General features: G+C 41.8%; 1 protein-coding gene across 1 annotated transcript; it reads right to left on the bottom strand.

Annotated features, from left to right (window-relative positions):
• On the bottom strand, positions 1 to 25,077 carry lonrf4 (LON peptidase N-terminal domain and ring finger 4). Its single transcript, XM_080035751.1, has 12 exons — positions 24,208 to 25,077; positions 20,525 to 20,643; positions 18,631 to 18,753; positions 16,377 to 16,547; positions 11,733 to 11,835; positions 10,218 to 10,293; positions 9,581 to 9,695; positions 8,448 to 8,569; positions 7,929 to 8,087; positions 7,230 to 7,392; positions 6,591 to 6,740; positions 1 to 5,100 (listed from the first exon to the last, which is right to left on the bottom strand). The coding sequence occupies exons 1-12, from the start codon at positions 24,518 to 24,520 to the stop codon at positions 4,945 to 4,947; spliced, it is 1,770 nt and encodes a 589-aa protein (XP_079891877.1). The 5' UTR covers positions 24,521 to 25,077; the 3' UTR covers positions 1 to 4,944.
• Between the last annotated feature and the right edge of the window lie 294 nt (positions 25,078 to 25,371).

Genomic DNA, 25,371 nt, shown 5'->3' with positions numbered 1-25,371 from the left:
TTGATAGTGTAGGGACAGAGTTGAAATGGGGCAGAGAGGGGAGTGACATGCAGAGGACGACCGCGGGCTAGAATCGAACCCGGGTCCGCTGCTGGCCGAGGCCCATGGGGGGGACGCCCTACCAACTGAGCTAAAGGCGCCCCCAGATTTTTGTTTTTTAAAGATATGCAAATGTTTGCATCATTTGTGAAATATGCCAAATTTGCAAATATATTCAAACATTTCTGAAAAAATCTTCAATACAAAAAATCATTGTTTTAATGCCAGTAATCAACTGGCAAAGTTTCAAGATGATATCTATAAGTTAAAAAATCTCAATTTTACCCTCGCATTCAACCGTGTTTACGATTTTCTATTTCAGCTCGCTGTAGCTTTCCAGCAGGTAGTTGACCAGGTTGTCCACCCAGGTCTATCTATCTATCTATCTATCTATCTATCTATCTATCTATCTATCTATCTGTCTATCTACCTACCTACCTACCTATCTATCTACCTATCTATCTATCCACCCAGGTTGTGATCCTTGAAGGTCCTAGATATCATTTCTGGTGACCAACCTTGCCCATGTCCAAAAAACCACTTTGCCCCCTAGGTATATGCCAGAAAAAGATGTAGGACGCCCCAATACATGCAAGTCAATTGTAGTATGCTGAAAATACATAAATGTCCCACTAACTCCAATAGCATTTTGGAGTATTCGTCTTTATTCTTGACATTTCTCGACATAATGAAAAGAAAATCTTCCTTATGTGATTTTTTTTTCTCTCCTGTGGCCCTTAAACTCTTCTGTACTTTAGTATGTAGTGTAGTAAAAAATATGTGATTTGGAACGCAGGCAGCTTTTTCCCGACTACACTGTTCAACTTGTTTTTTCAACAGGGTAAATTGCTGCCAAGAACAGGTTAGTTATTATATTCCATGGTGGACGGAAATATCAATTCAATGCAAGTTGAGTCGGAAGAAATGTTTTGATAGGACAATTGAACTGTAACTCTAGTGGATGAACATACAGCTTTGGAAAAAATGAAGAGACCAGTCTGTATTTTTCTTCAATCTTCATCTCTACATTACTTATTGAAAATGCTCAAAGTTATTATTTTTTTATCGTGAATTTGGTAGAAATTTTGTCAGTAGTTTATAATATAAAATCAAAATGCTCATTCTATCTGCTTATAAATAGTAAAACGAGAGACACTGAACATTTGGAGTGGTCCCTTCATTTTTTTCCTGAGCTATATGCCAGTGGATGAATGAAAGAGATCACAACAGCCGAACATGTGAAAATAAGATACAAATTGGATCATACATATTATTATTATGTTATTATATTATATATATTATAATATTATATATGGGGGTGCAATCTCTTCCACTTTTCTCTTATTTTTTAATTTTTTAACAGAGGTAGCATTTTCATGAAGTTAATCACACCACGGTGCAGAGATTGAGTTTCATTTGAAGTTAACCAACGTGAGAATGACGGCTTGGATCCCCATTGTTTTTCCATGTTCAACCATGCAGCATCTTTTAATAATCACAGAGACACATGCATGCATCAGATTTTTTTTAAAAGAGTGAGGGAAAACTGCAGCTCAGAAAAACACACAAATGATTTCATTGTGCAAATAATATGTCTTCTCTGATAAGAAGTATAGGACAGGGAGCGACGTTCACCTTAGTAACCATACACAGGGGCAGTGTTCGAAAAGCCCTACTAACGTCCTCCCTCCTACATACTCAACATGTATATACTACATACTTAACGATCGATTGTGTATGCGAGGTTCGTCGGACCATTTACACTGAAGTATACAAAAGCAATAAAGATTTTTTTTTTTTTTAAACTTCTGTGTTGAAAAGACACAATGCATTGTGGGGCGGGTTGAGTAGGAAAAGTAACCTATCGATCCATACACAAAATCTTCCTGGAAGTAAGTACCCATCCGGGCATTTCTACACACATTTCTACACAAACTTGCATACACAACCACAACGTACTCATATTGACGTCAAAATTAGTATGAGTAGGACGTTAGTAGGGCTTTTTTCATTCACAGCCTTAGGCTTATAAGGGGGCTCATACAGAAAATCCTATAATAATCTCTGTCCCTTTTTATGTTATTGAGTGAGGTTTAATCATGCCTGGCAGCAACAAACTGACCGTAAATAAAAGTATAATGTGACCCTGCGTTCCAATTCCCATACTTCCCTACTATTAAGTATGCCAAAAAAAGGTTTAGGATGTCCCAATACATGCACGTCAATTGTAGTATGCTGAAAATACATAATTGCTCCACTAACTCCAATAGCATTTTGGAATATTCGTCTTTATTCTTTACATTTCTCAACATAATGAAAAAAAATCTTCATTATCTGATTTTCTTTTCCCTCCTGTGGCCCTTAAAGCTCCCATATTATACACTTTTCGGTACTATTATACACCATATTATATGATCTTAGTGGTCCCTAATACGTTTTTCTTTAATTGTTTGCTGAAAAAAACGTTCAGATAATTTATTGTACTATGCTGATGTTCAGCTAATCTCACAATGGCCTATTTTTTAAAAAGAGCTGCAGCTCCCCTCGTAAATATACAATCTTTGAGCTGCCCCCGCCCCCTGTCCGGGAGCGAAGCCAGATACGCCTCGCCCTCTGTCTGTCAGGGCCGTGGACCAATAAGAAATAGGGGTGTGGGCTGCACAGTGGAAGCTTCTGGCTTTCCAGTTTTTGAGGTCAGAAACGAGGAGAATTCTGACTGGAGTATATTGGGGGGGAGGGGTGGGGGTTTCAGAAAGGGGGAGAGTGAGAAAAGGAGAGATTGTTATTTTTTTAAATATTTTGGCAGTCTCTAGGCACACCGTGGACCCATGGATATGTTAGAACACATTTAAAAAGTGCATTTAGCATAATATGTGACCTTTAAACTCTTCTGTACTTTAGTATGTAGTGTAGTAAAAAGTATGTGATTTGGAACGCAGGGTGAGTTTTCAGTGAAGTCCACAACACTAGCTTTGTTGAAAACTGACATGCGGAAAGCGCTGTTTTTATTCCATTAAAAAAAACAGTGTTTCTTGCCCTTAAAGCAAAGTGTTAAATCTTCCTCGGGGGATCCATCAGTCTTACCCATTCGGTTCGTCAATTAGTGGGACATTTATTTGTGCGTATCAACTCTCAAGATGACCCCCCTTTAACTCTAAAATAATAGCGGGGCCATTCAGTATCGTTAAATCTGTATCTATAAATGGGTTTTTGCCGGTACTAATTCCTAAAACGATTGTGATACAAAGGTTGGTAGTTCTTAGTCCAGCATACAAAAAAGGCATGATATCACAATTATCCGGACAAACATAATATTAAGTCACTAATTAGCAAACAATTCCTGATAAAACACAACATAGAAATATTTATGGCACATTCATGAAAGTAAAAAAAAAAAAAAAAAGTAAAATACATAGGCCGTTTTGTTTTCACCCAGTTTTAGCCCGTATTCCTAAATTGGTTAAATGTACACTTAATTGGTCAATTAAGTGTACATAACATTGCAGCTTGGACATTCCATGGAATGTAGCACAAGATCAGATCAAAAAGAAAAATCAATGGCAAAACATTTTGTTTTTAAATCACACAGTCCATCCAGTCCTTAGTCAGACCCAATAGTCAAAATGATTCCAAGACATGGGACGGATCGCTTTCATTTCTAACCACGGTGTACACGCCATCACGGATTAGTCATTGAAAAGAAAAAGGAAAATCAGCTAATGAAGGCGACTGACAAAAACAACTCCTTATTTACAGCTCTCTCTCACTCACACACACACACACACACACACACACACACACACACACACACACACACACACACACACACACACACTCTTGACCATCAACACACATAATTACAAGGGTTCATAGTGTAAATCAAAGCTGGGTACGCCTTCGTCTCCCGTTCACTGATCCATCTCGTGGACTTTTTCCCTCCCAAGACCAGATGGTAACAAACAGCACCTAAAGACAGCAGCTTCTTATCAAAGAAAATAAACAAAAAAAAGATCTGCCAGTTGCTGCCACTGCATGTGATCCTATTAACTATTATTGCAATATTTAATTACCAATACTAAATAGTATACTGAACTTTTTTTTTTTTTTTAAGATTATGCAATAGTACAAAAGGAGCCAGTACAGTCAAAAGGCTGCTAAGGCCAAATAGATTGCACCACCTACAGTACAATGTCTGCCTAACAGATAGTGCCCGTCGGCAGTATCCAAATGTTTCAACCTTCCAAAATGGTTACCTGCAGCATCTGAACATCCATCCAGTACATAGACCTGACCAACTCTCAAAATAAACTGTGCACTATTAATGTTTTCATTCCCACTCCAAACTCCAAACTGGGCTATTATTAATGCAAAGATGTGAATAGGCATCACTCGGCAGCACGGTCAACTGTTCTGACTTGGATGATGCTGTTGGTTGTATCATGTTCATCAGGGTTTTTACAACTGTTTGACAAAAAATCCTGTGGCACCTATTGCCTATTTTTTCAGCAATATTATTTGGGAAATGAACTGCATCAGCGTATCCCCACATGGACCTATATAAAGAAGCATCTTTGGTCAGCCCATTGTACTTGCTCCAAAATGTTTTTCTGATTCTACTTTGAATTCCCTAGTGAAGAAAATAGGCTAAGCTAACAATGCAAAAACTCAAACAAACAACAAAAATACCCCCAACTGCACGGTGTTGTTAGTCATCCAATCACCACTACCTTCCTGTCATAGTTGACCAGAGGATATGGCCTTGAGCCGGGCACTTTTTTTAAGATAAGTCTGCTCCATGATCCAGAGTTTAAAAAAATACCCCTATGGCGCAAGTGCATTTATTTTCAGTTCACTCCATATGGATGTATGTGTGCCTTTGACTCTAGAGCTTTTTTTGGGGACTGGCTAGCTCTCGCTCTGGGAGAAGTACTCCAGCACCAGACGCAGGTGTCCCAGCCTCTCTTTGAGTGAGGTGAGAGACAGGACGGTGGTCTGATAGGCCGGGTCCAGCTGGAGGACAGACAGCAGCCACCAACACCAGGCAGGACCGCTGGACGAGGCCTAGGGGACAGGGAGAGAGACCCACATCAACCTTTAGATACAGTAGATGGAACCATACCTTATACATTGGACAGTACACTGTAGCTCAGTGGGTAGGGTGGTCGACCCGCCGACTGCAGGGTTGGTGGGTCGGTGGTTTGATCCCACGTCTCCCCGCCACATGTCCAAGTGTCCATGGGCAGGACACTGAACCCTAAATTGCTCCCTATAGTTAGCTTGCACCCTGCGTGGTAGCTGCTGCTATCGGTGTATTAATGTGTACTCCAGTTGTAAGTCGCTTTGGAAAAAAAGCGTCTGCTAAATGACATGTGATGTGATGATACAGTACATGGACCCATACCATTAGCACCAATCACATCTCCAAGATTATTCGCAATAAAATCACTTTGGACATTAAAAGGTGGAGTCAGTGATTCTGTCAAAATCACTTAAAGACCTACTTCACAGGTGGGAATATGAAGGTGTATTGAACTCTGAGATCCTATGTAGTATAAATGTGCAAACAATTTTTGAAATCGGTTCATCCTAGCCTGGGAAAAAGGCAGAAAGAGTGTTTTATGGTCTCACTGTCTAACCCTACATTTTCCCATGTGTGACATCACGCATGGTAAAATGCAGGGTTAGGATTAACAGGACAGCTGGACCAAGGGAAGACTGAGGAAAGACTGAGGGAAGAAAAAAACTCATTCATTATGTTATAATAGCGATTTAATAATGATGGAGGTTCCGTATCGGTGAAGTATTCCTTTAATGTCAAATTCAGTGAATATCTCCTCACGATTTACTACCAGTCGTACTGTGTGTGCACTGAAGAAAAACCCAGTGTTTATACACAGCCTTTAGGCTCTGTAAACGGGCATGTAAACAAAGGGGTATGTAATCAAAGGGAGCTAGAAATACGCCCTTTAACGGAGCTTTGGCTGTGTATTGTAACCAGGCCCCAACCTCAGCGATTTTTACCAGCATCCAATAAGGAAGTGACCACAACTGTAGTAACCCAGAAGTGCCACTGGGGGGTGGTACCAAGACTGAGCCATTGTTCTTTGACTCACTTGTTAGACAGGCCGTTTTCAAAGTCTTATTAAACTTATTTACAGCCTGGTCCACAAAACCATTTTAGTCTGTATGTTTAGGGGGGTGAATTTTTTTGGACCACGCTAGTTTTTATTCTTTTGGAGATCAAAATGTATTGGCGCGATCTCTTGAGTGACAGCTCTCCGCCCGTTGTCCCTCACTTTGCCTTGGAGGTATACGTCAGCTATCTCCCTCCCAAGACGTGAGGCGGAGTAAAAATCTCACAAAATGGCGACGCGCACAAACCAGGATTATTGGATGCCGTGAGGTCAGCCCGGATGCTACATCCATATTATTTACTATCTATGATTGTAACACCTGATTTTTTCAGAGCACACACAGTGTATAAAAAGGTGGTGGATAGTGAGGAGATATTCACTGATATCTGGTATGGATGTCTGAAAGGGCCTTGGTACCTGGATGTTTTCCTCTGTCTCAGGCATGGTGCCATACTGCCTGTCTATCTGCTGGCGGATGCGGCTGCCGATGCGCTGGTACCAGTCCTGAGCCTGCTGGTACACACTGGCATGGAGGTGCTGCAAGAGCTCCAACTCACTGCCTTCAACCTGGGAGAGACAGAGAGAGAGGGGAGGGGGCATGGAGGTCCAGTCATCAAGCCCTGTGTTACTACAATACCCATGCTTTCTGCTATTTAGTATGGTAGGAAAAAAGGATTTAGGATGTCCTAATTCTTGTGGTCAGATTCAGCATGCTTTGAACATACCCGGATACCCTACTACTACATCCGGGGGAGGGTTTTTCAGTGTTAAAATCAGCACGCTATTTAGGGTGATTCTGGCCCACAATCCACTGCGCACCGGAAGTGATGTCACATCAACAGAGCCTCCGAGTGAAAACAACCAGCGATGAGACGGATATAAAAGCAAGAGGCAAAGTTCAGGGTGCGATGTTACGATGAAATAAATAAGTAAAAGTATGTCCCGATTGTAGCATACTGCATGCTAACTAGATTCTTCATATGTAGTATGTAGAATAGAAAAAAGAAAGCGGTTTGGAACGCTGCCTGAATGTGTGTATATTTAGTGAGCCCTTACCTTCAGGTCCTCCAGATACTCTATGTCAGCGGTGTGGTATCCGTCTCTCTGTGCCCTCCTCAGCACCTTGAACCTGCTGCCTCCAGTGGTGTCCACGAAGGAGCGGCCGTCAGCCAGCAGCTCCAGGGAGTGGATCTCCAACATGCAGCCATAGTCTGCAAACCTAAAGGGCAAAGGAAAACACCAGTCTGTAATCAATGCAGTGATCAATGCATCTCTTAAAGGAATAGTTCAACAGCTTTTTTTGGCCTCACTCTCCGGCTCAAGAAAAGGTGACAGAAACGGCTCCTCTTAACTGTGTGTCCATTTTAGATATGGAAATGGGCGACGGTCACTCATCATGGTTAGCTTAGCTCATCCAGGTTAGCCTAACCTCAACCCTGGTAGTCAAGAGGAGCAGGTCCAAAGATACTTTACAACATCACTAAACTCTCCCGTGTGCTTGTTGGGACTTTATTGTGTACGTATGCTGCGCTCTATATTTATACACATTGTCATTTTAAAAACAAAATGTCAAACTCCAACTACAGACAAGCTTGACAAAATAACACCTGTGTAAATGTGCAGGGACTTAAACCTCAACTGGCTACCATCTCTACCACTTCAGATAGCACGTCATTATCCTAAACAGGTTCCCTATTCAATAAGTTGCTTTGGATACATTATTAAAAGAAATATATATATATTAAAATTGCATACCCCTTCCCATGCTCATAGCTGCACATGCCAAACTTCTTGGTGCCAGTCTCCATGCAGCGCCGCATCATCAGACGATAGCGCGGCTCGAAGATGTGCAGAGGGCAGGGCACTCCGGGGTAGGCCACCGTGCAGACAAATATAGGGATGTCCTTAGTCAGACTGTAGCAAGGGGGGGGGGGGGGCAGGAGAAGACAAAACATTGATGCCAGAAAAGATTGAATGAAATGAGACCCTGCGTTCCAAATCGCATACTTTTTCTTTTTACTACACTACATACTAAAGTACAGAAGAGTTTTAGGGCCACTGGAGAGAGAAAAATCAGATGCGGAAGATTTGTTTTTCATTATGTCAAGTAATGTCAAGAATAAAGACGAATACTGCAGTTAGTGGGGCACTTGTGTTTTTTCAGCATACTACAATTGACGTGCATGAATTGGGACATCCTAAATCTTTTTCTGGCATACTAAATAGTAGGGAAGTATGGGGATTGGAACGCAGGGTGAGTTGTGAGGTGCATACTTGGACAGCTCAGCCATCTCAGTCTCGTGGATGTGTTTCCTCTCAGCCAACTGTGAGGAGAAGAGTCGGCTGATGATGTCCTGCAGCAGAGCTGTGGGGTTGTACCTCCGGTTTTTTAAGTACTGGAGAGAGAGAGAGAGAGAGAGAGAGAGAGAGACAGAGAGAGAGAGAGAGAGAGAGAGAGAGAGAAAGGTCAGGGAGATCAGCAACACAGTGATACATCAATCAATCAATCAATCAATAAATAACCTTTATTTTCCCTGGAAAGACACTGAGGTTTCCATCATTTACAGTGACGACGAGCATGCACAATAAACACAATTACAAGGATAAAATAAAATGAACAGAGAAAACAGAAATAAAATAGGAGAAAAATGAATATAAAATATTAATTTAATAATAAATAATAATAATAAGTATTATTATTATTATTATTATTATTATTATTATTATTATTATTATTATTATTATTATTTAGTAATTAAAATAAAGTATATAAATGTATAAAAAGAGCAAGAATAAAAGAAGATGAAATACCAAATGAACAATGAATTCAGCTAAAACAGTTAGAGTCAGATGTGTAAAATTCAGAAATCATAGATTTAAATAAAGCAAAAGTAGGAAGAGCAGTCATTTTTAAGTTGCTCTGCAGAGCATTCCATGAGTTAGGAGCACGTTATGAAAAGCAGTCATTCCTCGGCTGGAGTGAGCTCGGGGGAAGCTTTAGGAGGAGGAGCTCACTGGAGCGGGTACAATAGGTCTCTGTGTTCCAGTCGAGCATGGTACATATGTAGGATGGCTGTTTCCCATTGCATACTAGCAATGATAAAAAAAAAACATCCTTAATATTCCCAAAGACATGACAGAACAACAATTAGAGATGGGACCGTTCCCATCCACTGTCAGTTGCACAAACATCCGTAAAGGACTTGTCTGATACAGTTACTGCTGCTAACCATTTTTTATTTATACAATTTATTCTTTCAGCGCGCACACAGCACACAGTACGGCCAGGTTGTGGACCGTGAGGAGATATTCACTGATGATCAATGGTAAATATCAAGTAAAAGGACTATTTCTCATAATGTTGAACACGTCACGCCCGCACAGCCTCCGGCGTGTACTGTGCTTACCTCTTGCAGTGGCTGCTTGCAGAGCGGACAGCGCAGGTTGTGGTCTAGGCTGCGCTCTATGCAGTTCTTACAGAAGGTGTGGCCACAGGGGGTAGTGACTGGCTCATAGAACAACCTGCACGGGTCAAAGAAATGAGTGTTAAAAAACTGATGGATGGATATGTGTGATCTTTGTACAGTATCTTGAAGAGTGGCTGATATACGGGATGGTAGGATGGCCTAGAGGAAAGGTGGCCGACCAGTAACCATGAGGTCGCTGGTTCGATCCCCGGCACCGGAAAGGAGGGTGTTAGTTGTAAAACTAGTAGTGTATGTCTACATCTCTACCATTGTGTCCTTGAGCAAGACACTGAACCCCAAACTGCTCCAGGAGCGCTGTACTACGGCTGACCCTGTGCTCTGACCCCCTCTTAAGTGTGGTAACTTGAGAGGGGATATGCAGAAAGACACATTTCAATGTAACCATTGACTAATAAAGTGATTTAACTTAATCTTTTTGTAGGCGATGTGATGCTAAACTTTTAACCAGAAGGAAAGGAGAGTGAAAATAGAAGGAGCCTGTTATGTGAGCCCATAAACAGTGTTGAGACAGCCAGCCATGCATTATAGATCAGACAGAGTAGGACAGCACACTGACCTGATGCAGAGAGGGCACTCAAAGTCTGACACGCTGAGGACACTCAGAGGCTTGTCTCCGTGGTGACTACTTTCACCTAAGAGACAGGCAGACAGACAGACAGACAGACAGACAAAGAGAGAGACTCAATACAAGCTGTCACCATACCATCTGGTGGTGGAGCTGTCTGCAGTGTAAGGGCGCACTCACACTAGTGCCGTTTGCCTGTTCCGTGCTCAGCACGATTCAGCACGATTCCCCCTCCTCCCCCCTCCCCACGCAGGCCCGTGCTCACACTGCTCGTGGCCTGGGCACACTTGCACCTTGCCTACGTCACCGTGCGCGTTTAGGATTTGGAGCTTAGTCTACTTGTAGGCTATACGACTGTTTGTGAATATTTTCATCCGGCCAAATTTGCATCAAATATTCCACTTCCACATTAGAGCAACGAGAATCCTTAAGCTATTGTTTTTTTTTTAATGTAGCCTTGACGTAATAGGTCGCGGTGGACAGTCTCATATTTGTGCAGCACGCTGTTTATTATTAATATAACGGCCCGTCATCAGACCATATGTATCCGGATGGTTTTGTACACATCGATCGCTCCATCAAATCCAAGTCAGAACTTTTTGTATGGGCAGAGATCGTTTTTTTAAGTGTCTTTATAAAGTTTCTTGTTAAACCTTAGTGTAGGCTACAGTTTCCTTATCACCGGGCCGCGGTGTGTTGTTTTGGGTGCGTCTCCACCGCCATGCGTAAAGGCAGTTATGACAGCTGACGGGAGGAAAAAGAAAAAAAATCATCTGACGAACGTGAGTAAACACAAAAACCTTTTTGCTGTGCTTTCTGAGCCGACCTAATTAGCTCTCTCCCTCTTTTATTAGCCCACACCTAGGCCTACACACACGTTAATTCTCACACATTAGGCTATAGCTACAAGTCCAAGTGTTGGGCAATTCTGGTGCCGACTAGTAAGGCAGCGGACGTTAACGGACAATGCATCCTTAATAAATTCACGTCAGGAACGCCGCCTGTGCGCTTGCTTGTGCGCGTGTCATCTCATTAGCATCTGTACTTTGGCCACGGCACACCTCTCCCAGGTGGCCGTGGCCAAGGGGCTGTTCCGTGCTGGAATACGGTTGGCGTGGTCACACTAGGCCAAACGTTCTAGACTTTAGTATGCTAATAAGCTTTGGCACCTAGTGTGAGTGGCCCCTAAATGACAAAGCTGATTGATGGTTTTGGTCAATGGCTGTGTGTATGTGTGTTTTTTCGTGGACAGCTATTATTCATGGTGTGGGGACATTTCCCTGTTTACGCAGTGATATTGTGTTTCGTACCTTACCTTATGGGGACTAAATAGAAGTCCCCATAAGGTAATGGTTAAGGTTAGGGTAAGGGGTTAGGTAAGTAGTATGGTTATGGTTAGGGCAAGTTTTCAGGAAATTAATGTAAGTCTATGTAATGTCCTCAGAAGTGATGAAAACACAACCTGTGTGTGTGTGTGTGTGTGTGTGTGTGTGAGCGTCTGTGTACCCCGGCCATGCCCATCGTCCATCATGTCGTGGTGGTCCTCAGCAGCGGGCAGGAAGGAGACAGCCTGGCTGAGGCTGAGGCAGCACTCAGACTCCTGCTTCATCTAGGAGACAAACACCAGTCAGGATTCAGACAAGAAATATATCCAAACCAAGCCCCAACCACAGTGATTTCTACCAGCATCCAATGAGGAAGTGACAAACATCACAGTACCTTCCGGTGGCCACTAGGGGGTGGTACCAAAAGTGAGCAATTTATCGTTGACTCACTTGTTAAACAGGCCGTTTTCACAGTCTTATTAAACCTATTTACAGCCTGGTCCACCAAACCATTCTAGTCTGTATGTTTAGGTCATATCTCCATGACAACACTGAGGTGGGGTGATTTTTTTTCTAGCAGGCTAGTTTTTATTATTTTGGAGGTTAAAATGTATGAATAATTAGGGGCGCGATCTCTTGAGTGACAGCTAGCCGCCCATTGTCCCTCACCTCACCTCGGAGGTATACGTCAGCTAGATGGGCGTATCTCCCTCCCCCCGATGTCACATCAATGCCATTTTTCGGCAAGAGGAGTGAGGAGGAGTAAAAATCTCACAAGATGGCGAAGAGCAAAAGCCAGAAGAATTGGATGCAGTAGGAATAACTGAGGTCAGCCCGGATGCTACATCCATTTTATATACTATCTATGATCCAAACACACCTCCACAACCAAACATTAAAGGGAAAGTCAGTATTTTTTTGAGTGTGGTTGTATTAGGCACTTATGCATAGTTAGCGTGTTACCTTATGGAGATGGCAATCATTGCAATCACTACTAGGAGTTTAGGGGAGAAGTCACAATAGAAGAAGTCAGCCTTGTACTGTAGCAGACAGGGCCAGCAGAATTTTTCTTTTGAGCCACTTACAGTGCTGCTTGAAAGTTTATGAACCCCTTGAGCATTTTTGAATTTTATTTATTTTAACCATTATTAATTCATTTTTATCAATACCAGTATTTTTTATATGAAATAAGAGATGTTTGTTTATCAATTCAACATTTCTCTTTTCCAGAAATGAATTGTTAAAACACATAAAACAAATTATTTGACAACTGTTGTATGTGCAAAAGTTTGTGAACCCTGAGCTGCATTGCTTAAATCGAGCAAGTAAACACAATCAGATGGGCCAAATTGAGTCATGAAATGGACCAATGTAATGAGAGATCTTTAGGGAAGAAATTGTGCGGAACTAAATAAAACAGAGATCAAACCAGGTCAGTTTAGGCTCACCAAAGTGAACCCATACAGGTCAGACATGCTAAAAGGGAAAGAAAATCTCAGAGGATCTCAGGAATAGAGTTGAGATGTTGCACATTTGTCTGGGGACAGCTATAAATTAATTTAAAAAAAGTTTGAGCTCCATTGGTCCACCGTGAGGCAAATCATCTACAAATGGAGAGCTTTAAGAATGACTGAACATCTGCCTAGAAGTGGACTTCCTTCAAAAATATCCACAAGCGCCACAAGAAAAGTTATTTTTCAGTTAAAAGCCAACCCAAACATTACATCTAGTGATTTGCAGACCTCTCTTGCAGCATCTGGGACAGATGTGCATGGTTCCACAATAAAAAGACAACTCAGTCAACATGCCTTTAATGGAAGGGTTGCTGAAGAACCCTCTGCTCTCAAAAAAGAACAAAACTGCTTGTCACAACTTTGCCAGAGAGCACCTGGAGATACCTGAAGTCTTCTGGTAGTCTATTCCGTGGACAGATTAGTTGAAAATTTAACTGTTTGGTCATAACCAAAACCGCCATGTTTGGGCTAAAACGCAACTTTGCCTACCACCAAGAGAACCTTCTCCTGAATGAAGAATGGTGGTGTCAAATTGTCTGCAAATCTCCAGATGTAATGTTTGGGTTGGCTTTTACCTGACAAATCACTTGTCTTGTGGCGCTTGAAGATATTTTTGAAGGAAGTCCACTTCTAGGCAGATGTTAAGTCACTCTTAAAGCTCTTCATTTGTAGATGATTTGCCTCACGGTGGACCGATGGAGCTCAAACTTTTTTTACATGAATTTATAGCTGTCTCCAGACAAATGTACAACATCAAAACTCTATTCCTGAGATCCTCTGGGATTGTTCTCCCCTTTGAGCATGTCTGACCTGTATGGGTTCACTTTGGTGAGCCTAAACTGACCTGGTTTGATCTCTGTTTTATCTAGTGCCACCCAATTTCTTCCCTAAAGATTTCTCATTACATTGGTCTATTTCATAAATCAATTTGGCCCACCTGATAGTGTTTACCTTGCTCGATTTAAAGGTCCCATATTATGCTAAATGCACTTTTTAAATGTGTTCTAACATATCCATGGGTCCACGGTGTGCCTAGAGACTGCCAAAATATTTAAAAAAATAACAATCTCTCCTGTTCTCACTCTCCCCTTTTCTGAAACCCCCACCCCTCCCCCCCAATATACTCCAGTCAGAATTTTCCCCTTTTCTGACCTCACAAACTGGAAAGACAGAAGCTTCCACTGTGCATCCCACACCCCTATTTCTTATTGGTCCACGGCCCTGACAGACAGAGGGCGAGGCGTATCTGGCTTCGCTTCCGGACAGGGGGCGGGGGCAGCGCAAAGATTGTATATTTACGAGGGGAGCTGCAGCTCTTTTTAAAAAAATAGGCCATTGTGAGATTAGCTGAACTTCAGCATGGTACAATAAATTATCTGAAAGTTTTTTTCAGCAAACAATTAAAGAAAAACGTATTAGGGACCACTAAGACCATATAATATGGTGTAAAATAGAACCGAAAAGTGTATAATATGGGAGCTTTAAGCAATGCAGCTCAGGGTTCACACACATTTGCAGATACAACGGTTGGCAAATAATTAGTTTGATCTGTTTTAATAATTGATTTCTGGAAAATGAAAATGTTGAATTGATAAACAAACATCTTTTATTTCATATAAAAAATACTGGTATTGATAAAAATGAATTAATAATGGTTAAAATAAATAAAATTCCAAAATGCTCAAGGGGTTCACAAACTTTCAAGCAGCACTGTATATACATGCTCACCCTAAAAAATAAATATCCGGTCAATTGTAAAATATTAAGAATGAGTTCACTGCTCATTTGCGGACTGATGGGATACACGGCACTGGCAGACAGCAGTTTATTTATGCACTTTCTTCCAAGCATATTCGGCCATGTATTACTATGGCAACTTACGCCAGAGCAGTGCAGCGTGCCACACCACAAATCAGCAGTGTGAAATTCTATATTAAGTGTACAATTGGACCAATATCTATTGTTTTAAGTAAGAATACCCCTATATGATAAGCCCCCTATGCAAAAACACAATGCTGACTTCTGCTACAGCGACGTCTCTTCCAAACTCCTTAAAATGACTGCACTGATTGCTGATCTCCATAAGGTAACCGACTATGCAGAAGTACCCTGGCAAATAAAAAGCCAAAATAAGCGGATGAGCCGCTCCGACCCGACCCGCTCAGTGGAAACAAGGCATTATAAAACCACACTACAAAAATACTAACAGTACCTATCCCTATAAGAACACACTCAGGTATTTGTACCGTGCCCAAGCATGATTGACTAGTCTGGTTCGAACAGTACTCAAGCAAAGTACATTCCCTGGCCCTGGGACAGAGGTTTGCTTTAGCATGATACGGATGCTAATGTATGAACACGAGCCAGCACGATCATTGGCATATACCATATACGACAATCCTAATTTATAGCTCTGGAAAAAATTAAGAGACCAGTCTGGATTTTTCTTCAATCTTCATCTCTACAATACTTAAAGGCCTACTTCACCGGTTGGAATATGAAGGTGTATTGAACTCGGAGATCCTATTTAGTATAAATGTGCCAAAGAAATTTAAATCGGATCATCTTAGCCTGAGAAAAGGCAGAAAAAGTGTTTTATGGTCTCACTGTCTAACCCTACCTTTTCCTTAATGTGACATCACAGTAAGGGTTAGAATTAACAGGACAGCTGGGCCAAGGGAAGACTAAGGGAAGACTGAGGGACGAAAAACCTCATTCGTTATATTATAATAGTTATTTTATAATGATAGAACGCTGGTTCCGTATGGGTGAAGTATTCTTTTAATGGAAATGCTCTCAATGACAATATTTTTGGGGGGAATTTGGTAGAAATGTGGTCAGTTGTTTATAGAAAAAAAAACATTAATTCTACTCAAACATATGCCTATACATAGTCAAACGAGAGGCACTGAACATTTGGAGTGGTCTCTCAAATTTTTTCCAGAGCGTCTATATGAGACTGTTCCCGGCGTTCACAATACGTCCATTCGCGCATCGGACAAAAATAATTTGCAGCTGGGTTTGCGTTGGTCTGCTGTGGGTTCTCCCCACCACCAGTATGACTGTGTGTGAATGAATAGAACCTGGATCCCTGTAAAGTTGAACAGTTTAATACGTTGCTGAAGACTCACTTTTGTTGCATTGGCCTTTAACACAAGTTGAGACTTTGACACTCCTAACTTTTTTTTTCATGTATCTTATATGTCATTTTGTATTGTATCTTGGTCAACTGATGTTGTTTTTAAATGTGCTATAGAAATAATTTTGACCTTGACTTTGACTCTCTCCCCACCCATGTGCAGAGCGTATACCTGCTCTTCGTCTCCGTGGGCCCCGTGCTGCTGTGTGGGGCCCTCGGGGTGAGCGGGCCCCTGGGAGACACTCAGGCTGGTGATGGCACACGGCTCCTTCAGGTATTCACCCAGCAGCTGGATGAGGCTGGACAGCTCGTCAGGCACTGGCACACCCTCTGCCTCCAGGACCTAGTGAAGACAGGGGGGCATGAGACAAAGGAACCACAAGAAGAGATTTGCTTGTTTATCTTAATTCACCTTGCGCTTGTTTGTTTTTTTTTGTTATTGTTGCTATTTTTGGGGAGAATTATGTGAGCCTGTGTATGTATGTGTTTTTTTCTTAAATAGTTTGTTTTGTGTACTGTAGTCACTGTATGTTTTTCTGAGGACCCCCCCTCCAAAACGAGATACTGCATCTCAAGGGGCTTATCCTCAAATACAAAAAATGTGAGATGAAAAACGATGTGAAGATACATGTCTTTGTTTTCACCAGGGCTACAAACTCAATTCTCATTTTCTTTTTAAAAGGTGATAAAAAGTTAAATGTGCGCTAATACATTGGTTACCTTGAATGTGAAATACATTTTTAATCCATTTTCAAAGTGGAAGATACAGTCTATTGTTTGAATGACAGTACTGTGTTAGTAAAGCGTTTCAAAAAGGTCGAGTCAGAGAATCATTCTGGAGGATGCTTGTTGACGAATACAATTTATGTCAAAAGCAGTGAATATCTCCTCATCATCTGCTACCTGTCCGTACTGTGTGTGTGCGCTGAAAAAGATCTGGTGTTAATACACAGCCTAGGCTCTGTAAACTGGTCTGTAACCAAAGGGTATTTAAACAAAGGGGCCCTCCGTAGCTAGCAACATGCCCCTTTAAGGCCAGGACACACCGGTCCGACTACCCGTAAATGGAGTCTGCCGTTTCAGGCAGCTATAGTCTGCCCGTCGCGGCCAAAAAAGTGCAAAGAACACACCGAGCCGACTACTGACTTTCCGTACGCTCTGCGCTTACGCGGGACATAATGTCTCCATAATAGCAGGCGGCGCTAATCTGTATTGTGGCCCAAAAAAATACGGAAGCTGTAAATGATGGGACGGCTCTCTAGACCATAAACATAGATAGAAATACGTATTTATATTTATGGACCATAAAGAGCACCATTTTTAGCAGAGAGTGTTGAGCATGGTGTCGAGCAGTCAACAAGGGTTGATGCATGTGAGTACTCGCTGAACGAAACAAACAAACAAACACATTAAAACAATGGCTAACTCTTGTTAGCTGTTTGTGCTACCCGCCTCACTTCCAGGCTTCACTGATTCGCTAACCCTCCACCAATCAAATTGCTCCAACTGAAAGACTGCCCGACAATCGGCTCAAAAGAAGCCCGACGACATCTACGACGACCGACGTCACGGCACACACCAAACAGATTTGTGTCCCCGCCCCTTCCAGACTCTCCGACGGCGATTATCGGGCCGGTGTGTCCTGGCCTTTACATAGCCTAGAGGCTGTGTATTAACACTGGATTTTTTCCCCCAGTGCACACACAGTACAGACAGGTAGCAGATCATGGGGAGATATTCACTGATTTTGAAAAAGGTTATTTTGACAACAAGGCATTCTCCAAAACCGCTGACTGCACATTTAAGAAGTTACTTAGTATTAACATACGGTATACTGTCACTAACACTACCACTACCACTATACCAAATAACAATGAAGACATAACATAGAAATAGACTTATTGAATCATCATGTATGGAACTAAGTTAACTGACCCTCATAATGTGTAAATGTAGTGTGCGGGTCTGTTCACATAGTGTTAAACTGCAACTTAAGCTCTGCAGGTAAACCTGTTACTTCAGTCTTCATCTCAATGTGCTTCTATTCTGAAAACTTTATAAAATGGGACATGCTTTTGACAATTATATCAACATTGCGTTAGCCTCATAGCATAATCGCCTAAATCATATTTACTCTACTCTACTTTTACTCTACATCTACTCTACTCTACATCTACTTTACCCTGCTCTATAACCCTTAAAATATGACTCAGGCAATTATGCTATTAGGCTAACGAAAAGTAGATGTAGAGTAGAGTAGATGTAGAATAGAGTAGATATAGAGTAAAAGTAGAGTAGAGTAAATATGATTTAGGCAATTATGCAATGAGGCTAACAATTTGATATATTGAAATCCAACATCTTCTGACTGAAGTGCCTTTTGTAACTTTACACTACAATGAGGCTGCGATGTGAAGAATGCAAACCTTCTTGATCTGGCTCTTTGCAGGAGTGAAGTCAGCTTGTAGGTTGAGGCAACGGTGGAACTGCACCAGGGCTTGTGTCTGCTGACCCATGGCCAGCAGGACATTCCCTTTACGAAAGAAGCCCTGCACAGGACAGAGGAGAGGCAAGGCAAGTTTATTTCTATAGCACAATTCAGACACAAGGCCATTCAAAGTGCTTTACAGGGGCAAGATTAAAATACATAAGACACATTAGAAAAGTGAATGAATAGAAATAAAACATTTAAATACAATAAAATTGCAGGTTAAAATGGAAACAGAAAAGTCTTCAGACTTGATTTTAAAAGAACTGAGAGTTGCAGCAGACCTCAAGTTTTTCTGGGAGTTTGTTCCAGATATGTGGAGCATAATAACTGAAAGCTGCTTCTCCTCGTTTAGTCCTAACTCTGGGGACTGTAAGTAGACCTGTCCCAGACGACCTAAGGGCTCTGGACGGTTCATAACGGTAATAGCAGAGGTGACACCAGCAAGGTGTATGTGTCAATGACTAGGCCTGAATTAAAAGGCTAATAAAACAGAGATCATAACAAAAAAATGTCATCAATCAAGTTTATCAGACAGCTCAACACTTCAAAAATATATATTCTTTTTAAAGATTATTTTTGCTTTTTATTAGACGGTTAATAGAGAGAGAGAGAGAGATGAAACGGGGCAGAGAGGGGAATGACATGCAGAGAACAACCCGGGTCTGCTGCGACCAGGACTGAGCCTCTATGGTGGGGGCGCGATGTTTGATGAAACATTTTGTTAGCCTCATAGCATAATTGCCGCCCTAATTCATATTTACTCTACTCTACTCTACTCTACATCTACTTTTCGTTAGCCTAATAGCATAATTGCCTAAGTCATATTTTAAGGGTTATAGAGTAGGGTAAAGTAGATGTAGAGTAGATGTAGAGTAAATATGATTTAGGCAATTATGCTATGAGGCTAACGATTTTTTAAAAGTGATACACCTCTAGAAATAACATGTAAATGATTACAAAGAGTGGGCGTAGCTGTTTGGCAGTGAGCCACCCACAGGGAAAGAAGTTATAAAATGACATTATGAAACATGTGCAAGTAGCTGTTTGTATAACGATGTGCATACATAACATCCATTAAAGCAGGGATAAATCAATCTAAAACATAATAAGGTCACAGCTGTCAAAGGTAAAATAAAAAAAATAAAATGAAACGTGGCGTACGTGTGTGTGTCTGAGTGTGTATGTGTCAAAACATGCCTGTTACAAAACCAACCAATGAAGTGCGTGTGGGGGTTTTAAAGAGATAGTTCAGTATTTTTGAAGTGTGGTTGTATTAGGTACTCAGGCATTGTTAGTATGTTACCTTAGGTAATGTCATGTAACTTTATTGGAACAGGGACAATGTACAACAGAAACATTAACCTTGTTTAGAGCAAGGAGAGATGCATTGCACCAGGTGTTAGCAAACTGCTATTTTCCACCTGTAGTCCCTGGGAAGGTAAGAACGATAAATACGACGTCTCCGCCAAACTCCCTTCAAATGAGTGGGATGACCGCCATCTCCATAAGGTAACAGACTAACTATGCACAAGTACTCCAACCCAACTTCAAAAATACTGATCCTTCCCTTTAATTCATCAAGTGAAATCATGCCTGCGTTCCGAATCACACACTTTTTTCTATTATACATACTACATCTGACGATAAAAATAATCACTAAAAATCTCGGCCGGATGTAGTAGACATCCGGGTATTTCTAACCATACTAAATTTGGCCACAAGAATCGGGACAGCCGCAATCTTTTTTCTACCATACTAAATAGTAGAAACTAAGTATGCGATTTGGAACGCAGGGCATGTGTCTTGCTGACCACTGAGTGGCCTCTCACCTCAGTCCAGTCGGGGCGAAGGCAGCAGAGGTAGTGGAGGTCAGTGAGAGCATCAGAGTAACGCAGCATCCCCATGTTAGCTTCAGCTCTCAACGCCTTCAGACTCACATCATCTGGGACTGAGGAAGGAAACAACAAGAAAAGAAGGGAGAGGGTGTAAGAAAACAGAGAAAGTAATGGTTGATTTGATGGTTCGACTTTATGTACACGCTGCGGCGAAGTGGGTAGGGTGGTCATCCACTGGAGTGCAGGGTCGGTGGTTTGATCCCCCGTCTCCCCGCTACATGTCCAAGTGTCCCTGGGCAAAGACACTGAACCCAAAATTGCTCCCGGTAGTTAGCTTGCACCCTGCGTGGTAGCTGCTGCTGCTATCGGTGTATGAATGTGGGTGTGATTGGGTGAATGTGTACACTACAAACCAATGCAAAGCGCTATATATGTGGAGTCCATTTACCACACTGTAATGGCATTCCATCTGATAACTGTCAATGAGCAGTAGGCACAGTTACAGAGGATTGTAACTTTGTACCGGAATGACATGAGATGTATTCGGGTTTCAAAAGGTTTACTGAGCAGCTGTCATCAAATCTAAAACTGCACATGACAGCAACCTCACATAAAGAGAGCATCAGGCCTAAACATATTCAGCATTACAAAATTACATTTTTTAATTTGGAAATACACTTTAGATCAAATGTAAATCATGTATAAACTGTAAATTATTACGAATTATAGAAACATAACACACACATATAAATACATTGTTTCTTATGCAATATCGCTTTTACACACGCCAATTAAAACACTCAACATGTAACAGCAGGCATGGAACTGCGAGTGCTCCTACTTGCTTTGGAACATACTGGTATTCTGGTGTTGATAACTCAATCATATCATATTAATAACATTGTCAAAATTCAATTTCCATGGGGGCTGCCTTAGCTCAGTTGGTAGGGCGTCCCCCCCCATGGGCCTCGGCCAGCAGCGGACCCGGGTTCGATTCCAGCCCGCGGTCGTTCTCTGCATGTCACTCCCCTCTCTGCCCCATTTCAACTCTGTTTCTACACTATCAATAAAGCATAGAAATGCCAAAAAAATATCTTAAAAAAAAAAAAATAATAATAATAATTTGTGAATTCTCAAGAAGAATAAAATAATAATTAATAAGAGCCCAGACTAAAACAATGATGTGGTACTAAAGTATCAGTGAGTTTAGGTATAATCAGAGAAATAGTGCAACTGGTGTAGGCTATCGTATCCCACCTGAAACAGAATTTACTATTTTTTTTATCTCTTACAAAGGTATTTAGGTGAGATTTCATTTGTAAGTTCACATTTAAATATCATTGAGTAATAACTAAGATTCCAAGATAACCAAGCATGTACAAAACAAACAATCCCTGCCTTCCAAATCACATACTCTTTCTTTTTACTACACCACATACCAAAGTCACAAAGACTTTTAGGGTCACAGGGGAGAAAATAAATCAGATAAGGAAGACTTATTTTTGATTATGTCAAGAAATGCGAAGAATTAAGACGGATACTGCTAAATGCTATTGGAGTTAGTGTGGCATTATGTATTTTCAGCATACTACAATTGACATGCATGTATTTGGAACATCCTAAATCTTTTGTTGGCATACTAAATAGTATGGAAGTATGGGGATTGGAACGCAGGGGATGTTTCCTAGCGTTTAAGACGTAAAATAAACACTTTAAAAACAGCAACAATGTGCATAATGTATATACACCTTAGGATTTATCATACACCATCATATATTTGCCAGTACATGGGCCTAGTCACAGGCTCAATTTGACCCACATACGGATATCAAACGTGGAAATGTCAAGGCACAACCTCAAATGACCCAGATGACATAAGAAAAACCTGCCGTACACATATTTGCCACGGCAGATCATTACACAACAACCAGTGGCAGAGTGAAGGAAAGCAGCAGTGATTACTCAAGACTGGATGTGGGAGGGGGGGGGGGGGGGGGGGGGGGGAACATTTACATTACCGTTTAAAAAAAAAGCTTGGTTTGGTAAAGTGAATGGTTCAGTTAGCACACACACACAGAGATGAACTAGACTTTTGCTATTAAAGGAATTCTTCACCCATACGGAACCGGCGTTCTATCATTATAAAATAACTATTATAATATAATGAATTAGGTTTTATCTTCCCTCAGTCTTCCCTTAGTCTTCCCTTGGCCCAGCTGTCCTGTTAATCCTGACCCTTACTGTGATGTCACAAGAAGGAAACTGTAGGGTTAGACAGTCAGTGCGGTTACATGGCACAACTAGATTGGATTATCACATATATCGAACAAGACACTCGAACGGACCGTGTCACTTGTCTGAGTATACATGGCCTTTCAGAAATTGGATAAATGTCCGATGCATGGCTGTCTCCACTATGCTAGGTGGCGCTGTAGCCCTTTCAACCATGCTTTCAACAAGTGGTTTTAGAGCCACGTCCGCTTCTCTTCCGTCAATAACCCATGGTGTAGCCTATCACGCGCAGGCACACAAGCACAGAACGAGAAGTCCGATATGAGATGTCCGATCCCTGTTTACATGCAGAGAGAAAGCCGACAATGAACGAATTATCTAGGTGTTCTTATCCGACTTCTCTTGTCCATTATTGTGCCGATTTGTGTCCGAAGTAGATCGGATAAAGGTGTTTACATGCAGGTTAAAAGTCCTGTTGAGGTCTTATTCGTTTAGTTATCCGATTATGAGTCTGCATGTAAACGCACTGACTGTCAGTGACAAAAAGTCAGACGCAGACGCGAAGTAGACGCGCAGTAGAGGTAGGATGTGTGCAGAGGCCGTTTGACAGCTTTTCACCTATCTGTCAGTACACAATATAGGCCTATAGGCCTGCACAGAATTACACATCCAGATTGATTTGGTCTGGGAAAGACATGTTCCAAAACGACCTGTATTTAAAAAGAAATCAAGCAAGTAGACTAATAATAACCATTAATGAATTATAGGCTATCGCATCACAGTAGGCCTATTGTCCACAATAATCACAGCCCCCCATCCATAAAGTGTTTGGTCTAGTATTTGTATTTAGTGTGTCTGCATAGTATTGCACCAAAACAGTAGAAGTTTTCTTTAATTGTGTTTTGTACTGTCTGAAAAATTTTACCTGCACATAGCAAACAAAATTGCACAACTGTATTCAAATAAACAGTTGTTTATTTCTATAGTGCGCATTGGCATCTTCGAGCAAAATACCCCCAGAATTTTTCGCCGCGCCTCCTGTGACCCTGGCCAGTGACCACCTTGACTAAGACATTTTCTGGTAAAAGTAATGATTTGGTCATTCATCAGATGAAATATTGTGGAGTTGTCTGGCTCAGAGAGCCATGTGTATTGTAAGACCGCTTTTCAGGGGGCCCATCAGGACTTTTTGTATAGGGGCCCAGAATTTGGTGCTACGCCCCTGTAGATAGTATATAAAGATGGGATGCACCATCATCAGTCACCAGCCAAAAACAACAACAAAACCCTGAGCAGTGAACATGTGACTTGCTTTTTCTACAGGCAGATCCAAGGCTGCACTCAACCTGTATGCACACACAAATAAACGTGTCCATTGTGTTTACATCAGCTGTAATGACGCGTTAGTGTGCACGTGCGCCTCTTGCGCGCTCTCTCTCTCTTACCTAAGTCCAGCCCTTGGTTGACGATGTGTAGAGCCTCGGTGAACTCGCCGGCCTTGAGCTTGTCCTGTACGCCGCTCCAGGTCTTGGTCTGGCCGGGGCAGCACTTCTCCACCACGCTGATGAGCAGCACGTTGTTCCTGGAGCTCTTTACCTCTCTTTGTCTGAACGTGTGGCCGCCGTGGTCGTGGCACAGCGGGCACTTGGCCGGCAGGAAGCAGCCAGCCACGCACCGCCTGCAGAACGTGTGGCCGCACGACAAGCTCACCGGCTCGCACATCAGGAAGAGACACAGCGGACAGTCCAGCAGCTCCATGGTGGTAGTGCTGTATTATGTTACCACACACGACTACGTCCCAAGGGAAATAATTGTTGCTTCTTCTTTGTTGTTGTTCTTTTTTGGGTCAAAGCAATGCGGGCATAGAGGCTCCTCGGTGTGATAGTAATGCATGGACCGTTTAGATAACACACATTACAGCGAATTGTCTGCTCACATCTGCTCCAGCCTCCCCCAAACCACTTCTCTAGTCCAGCAGCGCTAATAGTTCTAAGCAAAATATGCTCAGTCCAAATGCTTACACCTCATCGTCTTGTTACATTTAAAATGTATCCACTGACAACGGCCAATATCCACCCCTAACTTTGTATTTGCTTTGGGACACATAACGTCTCGTCTCACCACCCTCCTCTCTCTCAAATCAGGTTGGATAACAAAAAAAAACTCCGCTTCCAGTTCAATGCCACGCTTTCGGTCCGAGCCTACGTGAACGCACCAAGAGCTGCACCAGAATATTTTCCCGTTAATGAAAAGTCCTCGTTTAAAAATCAAAATGAAATAGTCCTCAGAGTTTTAACCCCTGTGTAGTCTCCACACTCAGCCCACAAAGCTGGTGTGTGTACTGTGACACCATTACGTTACATAAATAAAAGATCACGTGACACCGCAGGGAGCCCTATCATTGGACGACATGCCCTGTTGTGAAACCAAGGAAGCCAAGTTTCATAACACAATTCCTGGTACATAAAGGGCATTTTTCTTTTGTATTCGCTATAATTAAAACACATAAGGGGGTTCGGGGAGGAGATGACGTTGATAGGGTTGTGTGTCTAGTCGTAGGAGTCGTCAGCAATGGCGCATGATATGTTATTAATGGTCTGGTTTTTGTT

The sequence above is a fragment of the Ammodytes marinus genome, assembly GCF_949987685.1.
Source record: "Ammodytes marinus genome assembly, chromosome: 10".
Classification (NCBI taxonomy): domain Eukaryota; kingdom Metazoa; phylum Chordata; class Actinopteri; order Uranoscopiformes; family Ammodytidae; genus Ammodytes; species Ammodytes marinus.
The sequence above is the reverse complement of the archived record's forward strand: the minus strand, read 5'-3'. Positions and strand labels throughout refer to the sequence as shown.

What these genes read in the sequence shown, in the direction of transcription:
- lonrf4 (XM_080035751.1), bottom strand. Translation starts at nt 24,520, where the DNA reads ATGGAGCTGCTGGACTGTCCGCTGTGTCTCTTCCTGATGTGCGAGCCG. An exon ending in CCCACGGAGACGAAGAGCAG is followed by an intron (nt 11,836 to 16,376) that starts GTATACGCTCTG and finishes TTTGTCTCCTAG; the next exon opens with ATGAAGCAGGAGTCTGAGTG. An exon ending in GAGATGGCTGAGCTGTCCAA is followed by an intron (nt 8,088 to 8,447) that starts GTATGCACCTCA and finishes CCCTTGCTACAG; the next exon opens with TCTGACTAAGGACATCCCTA.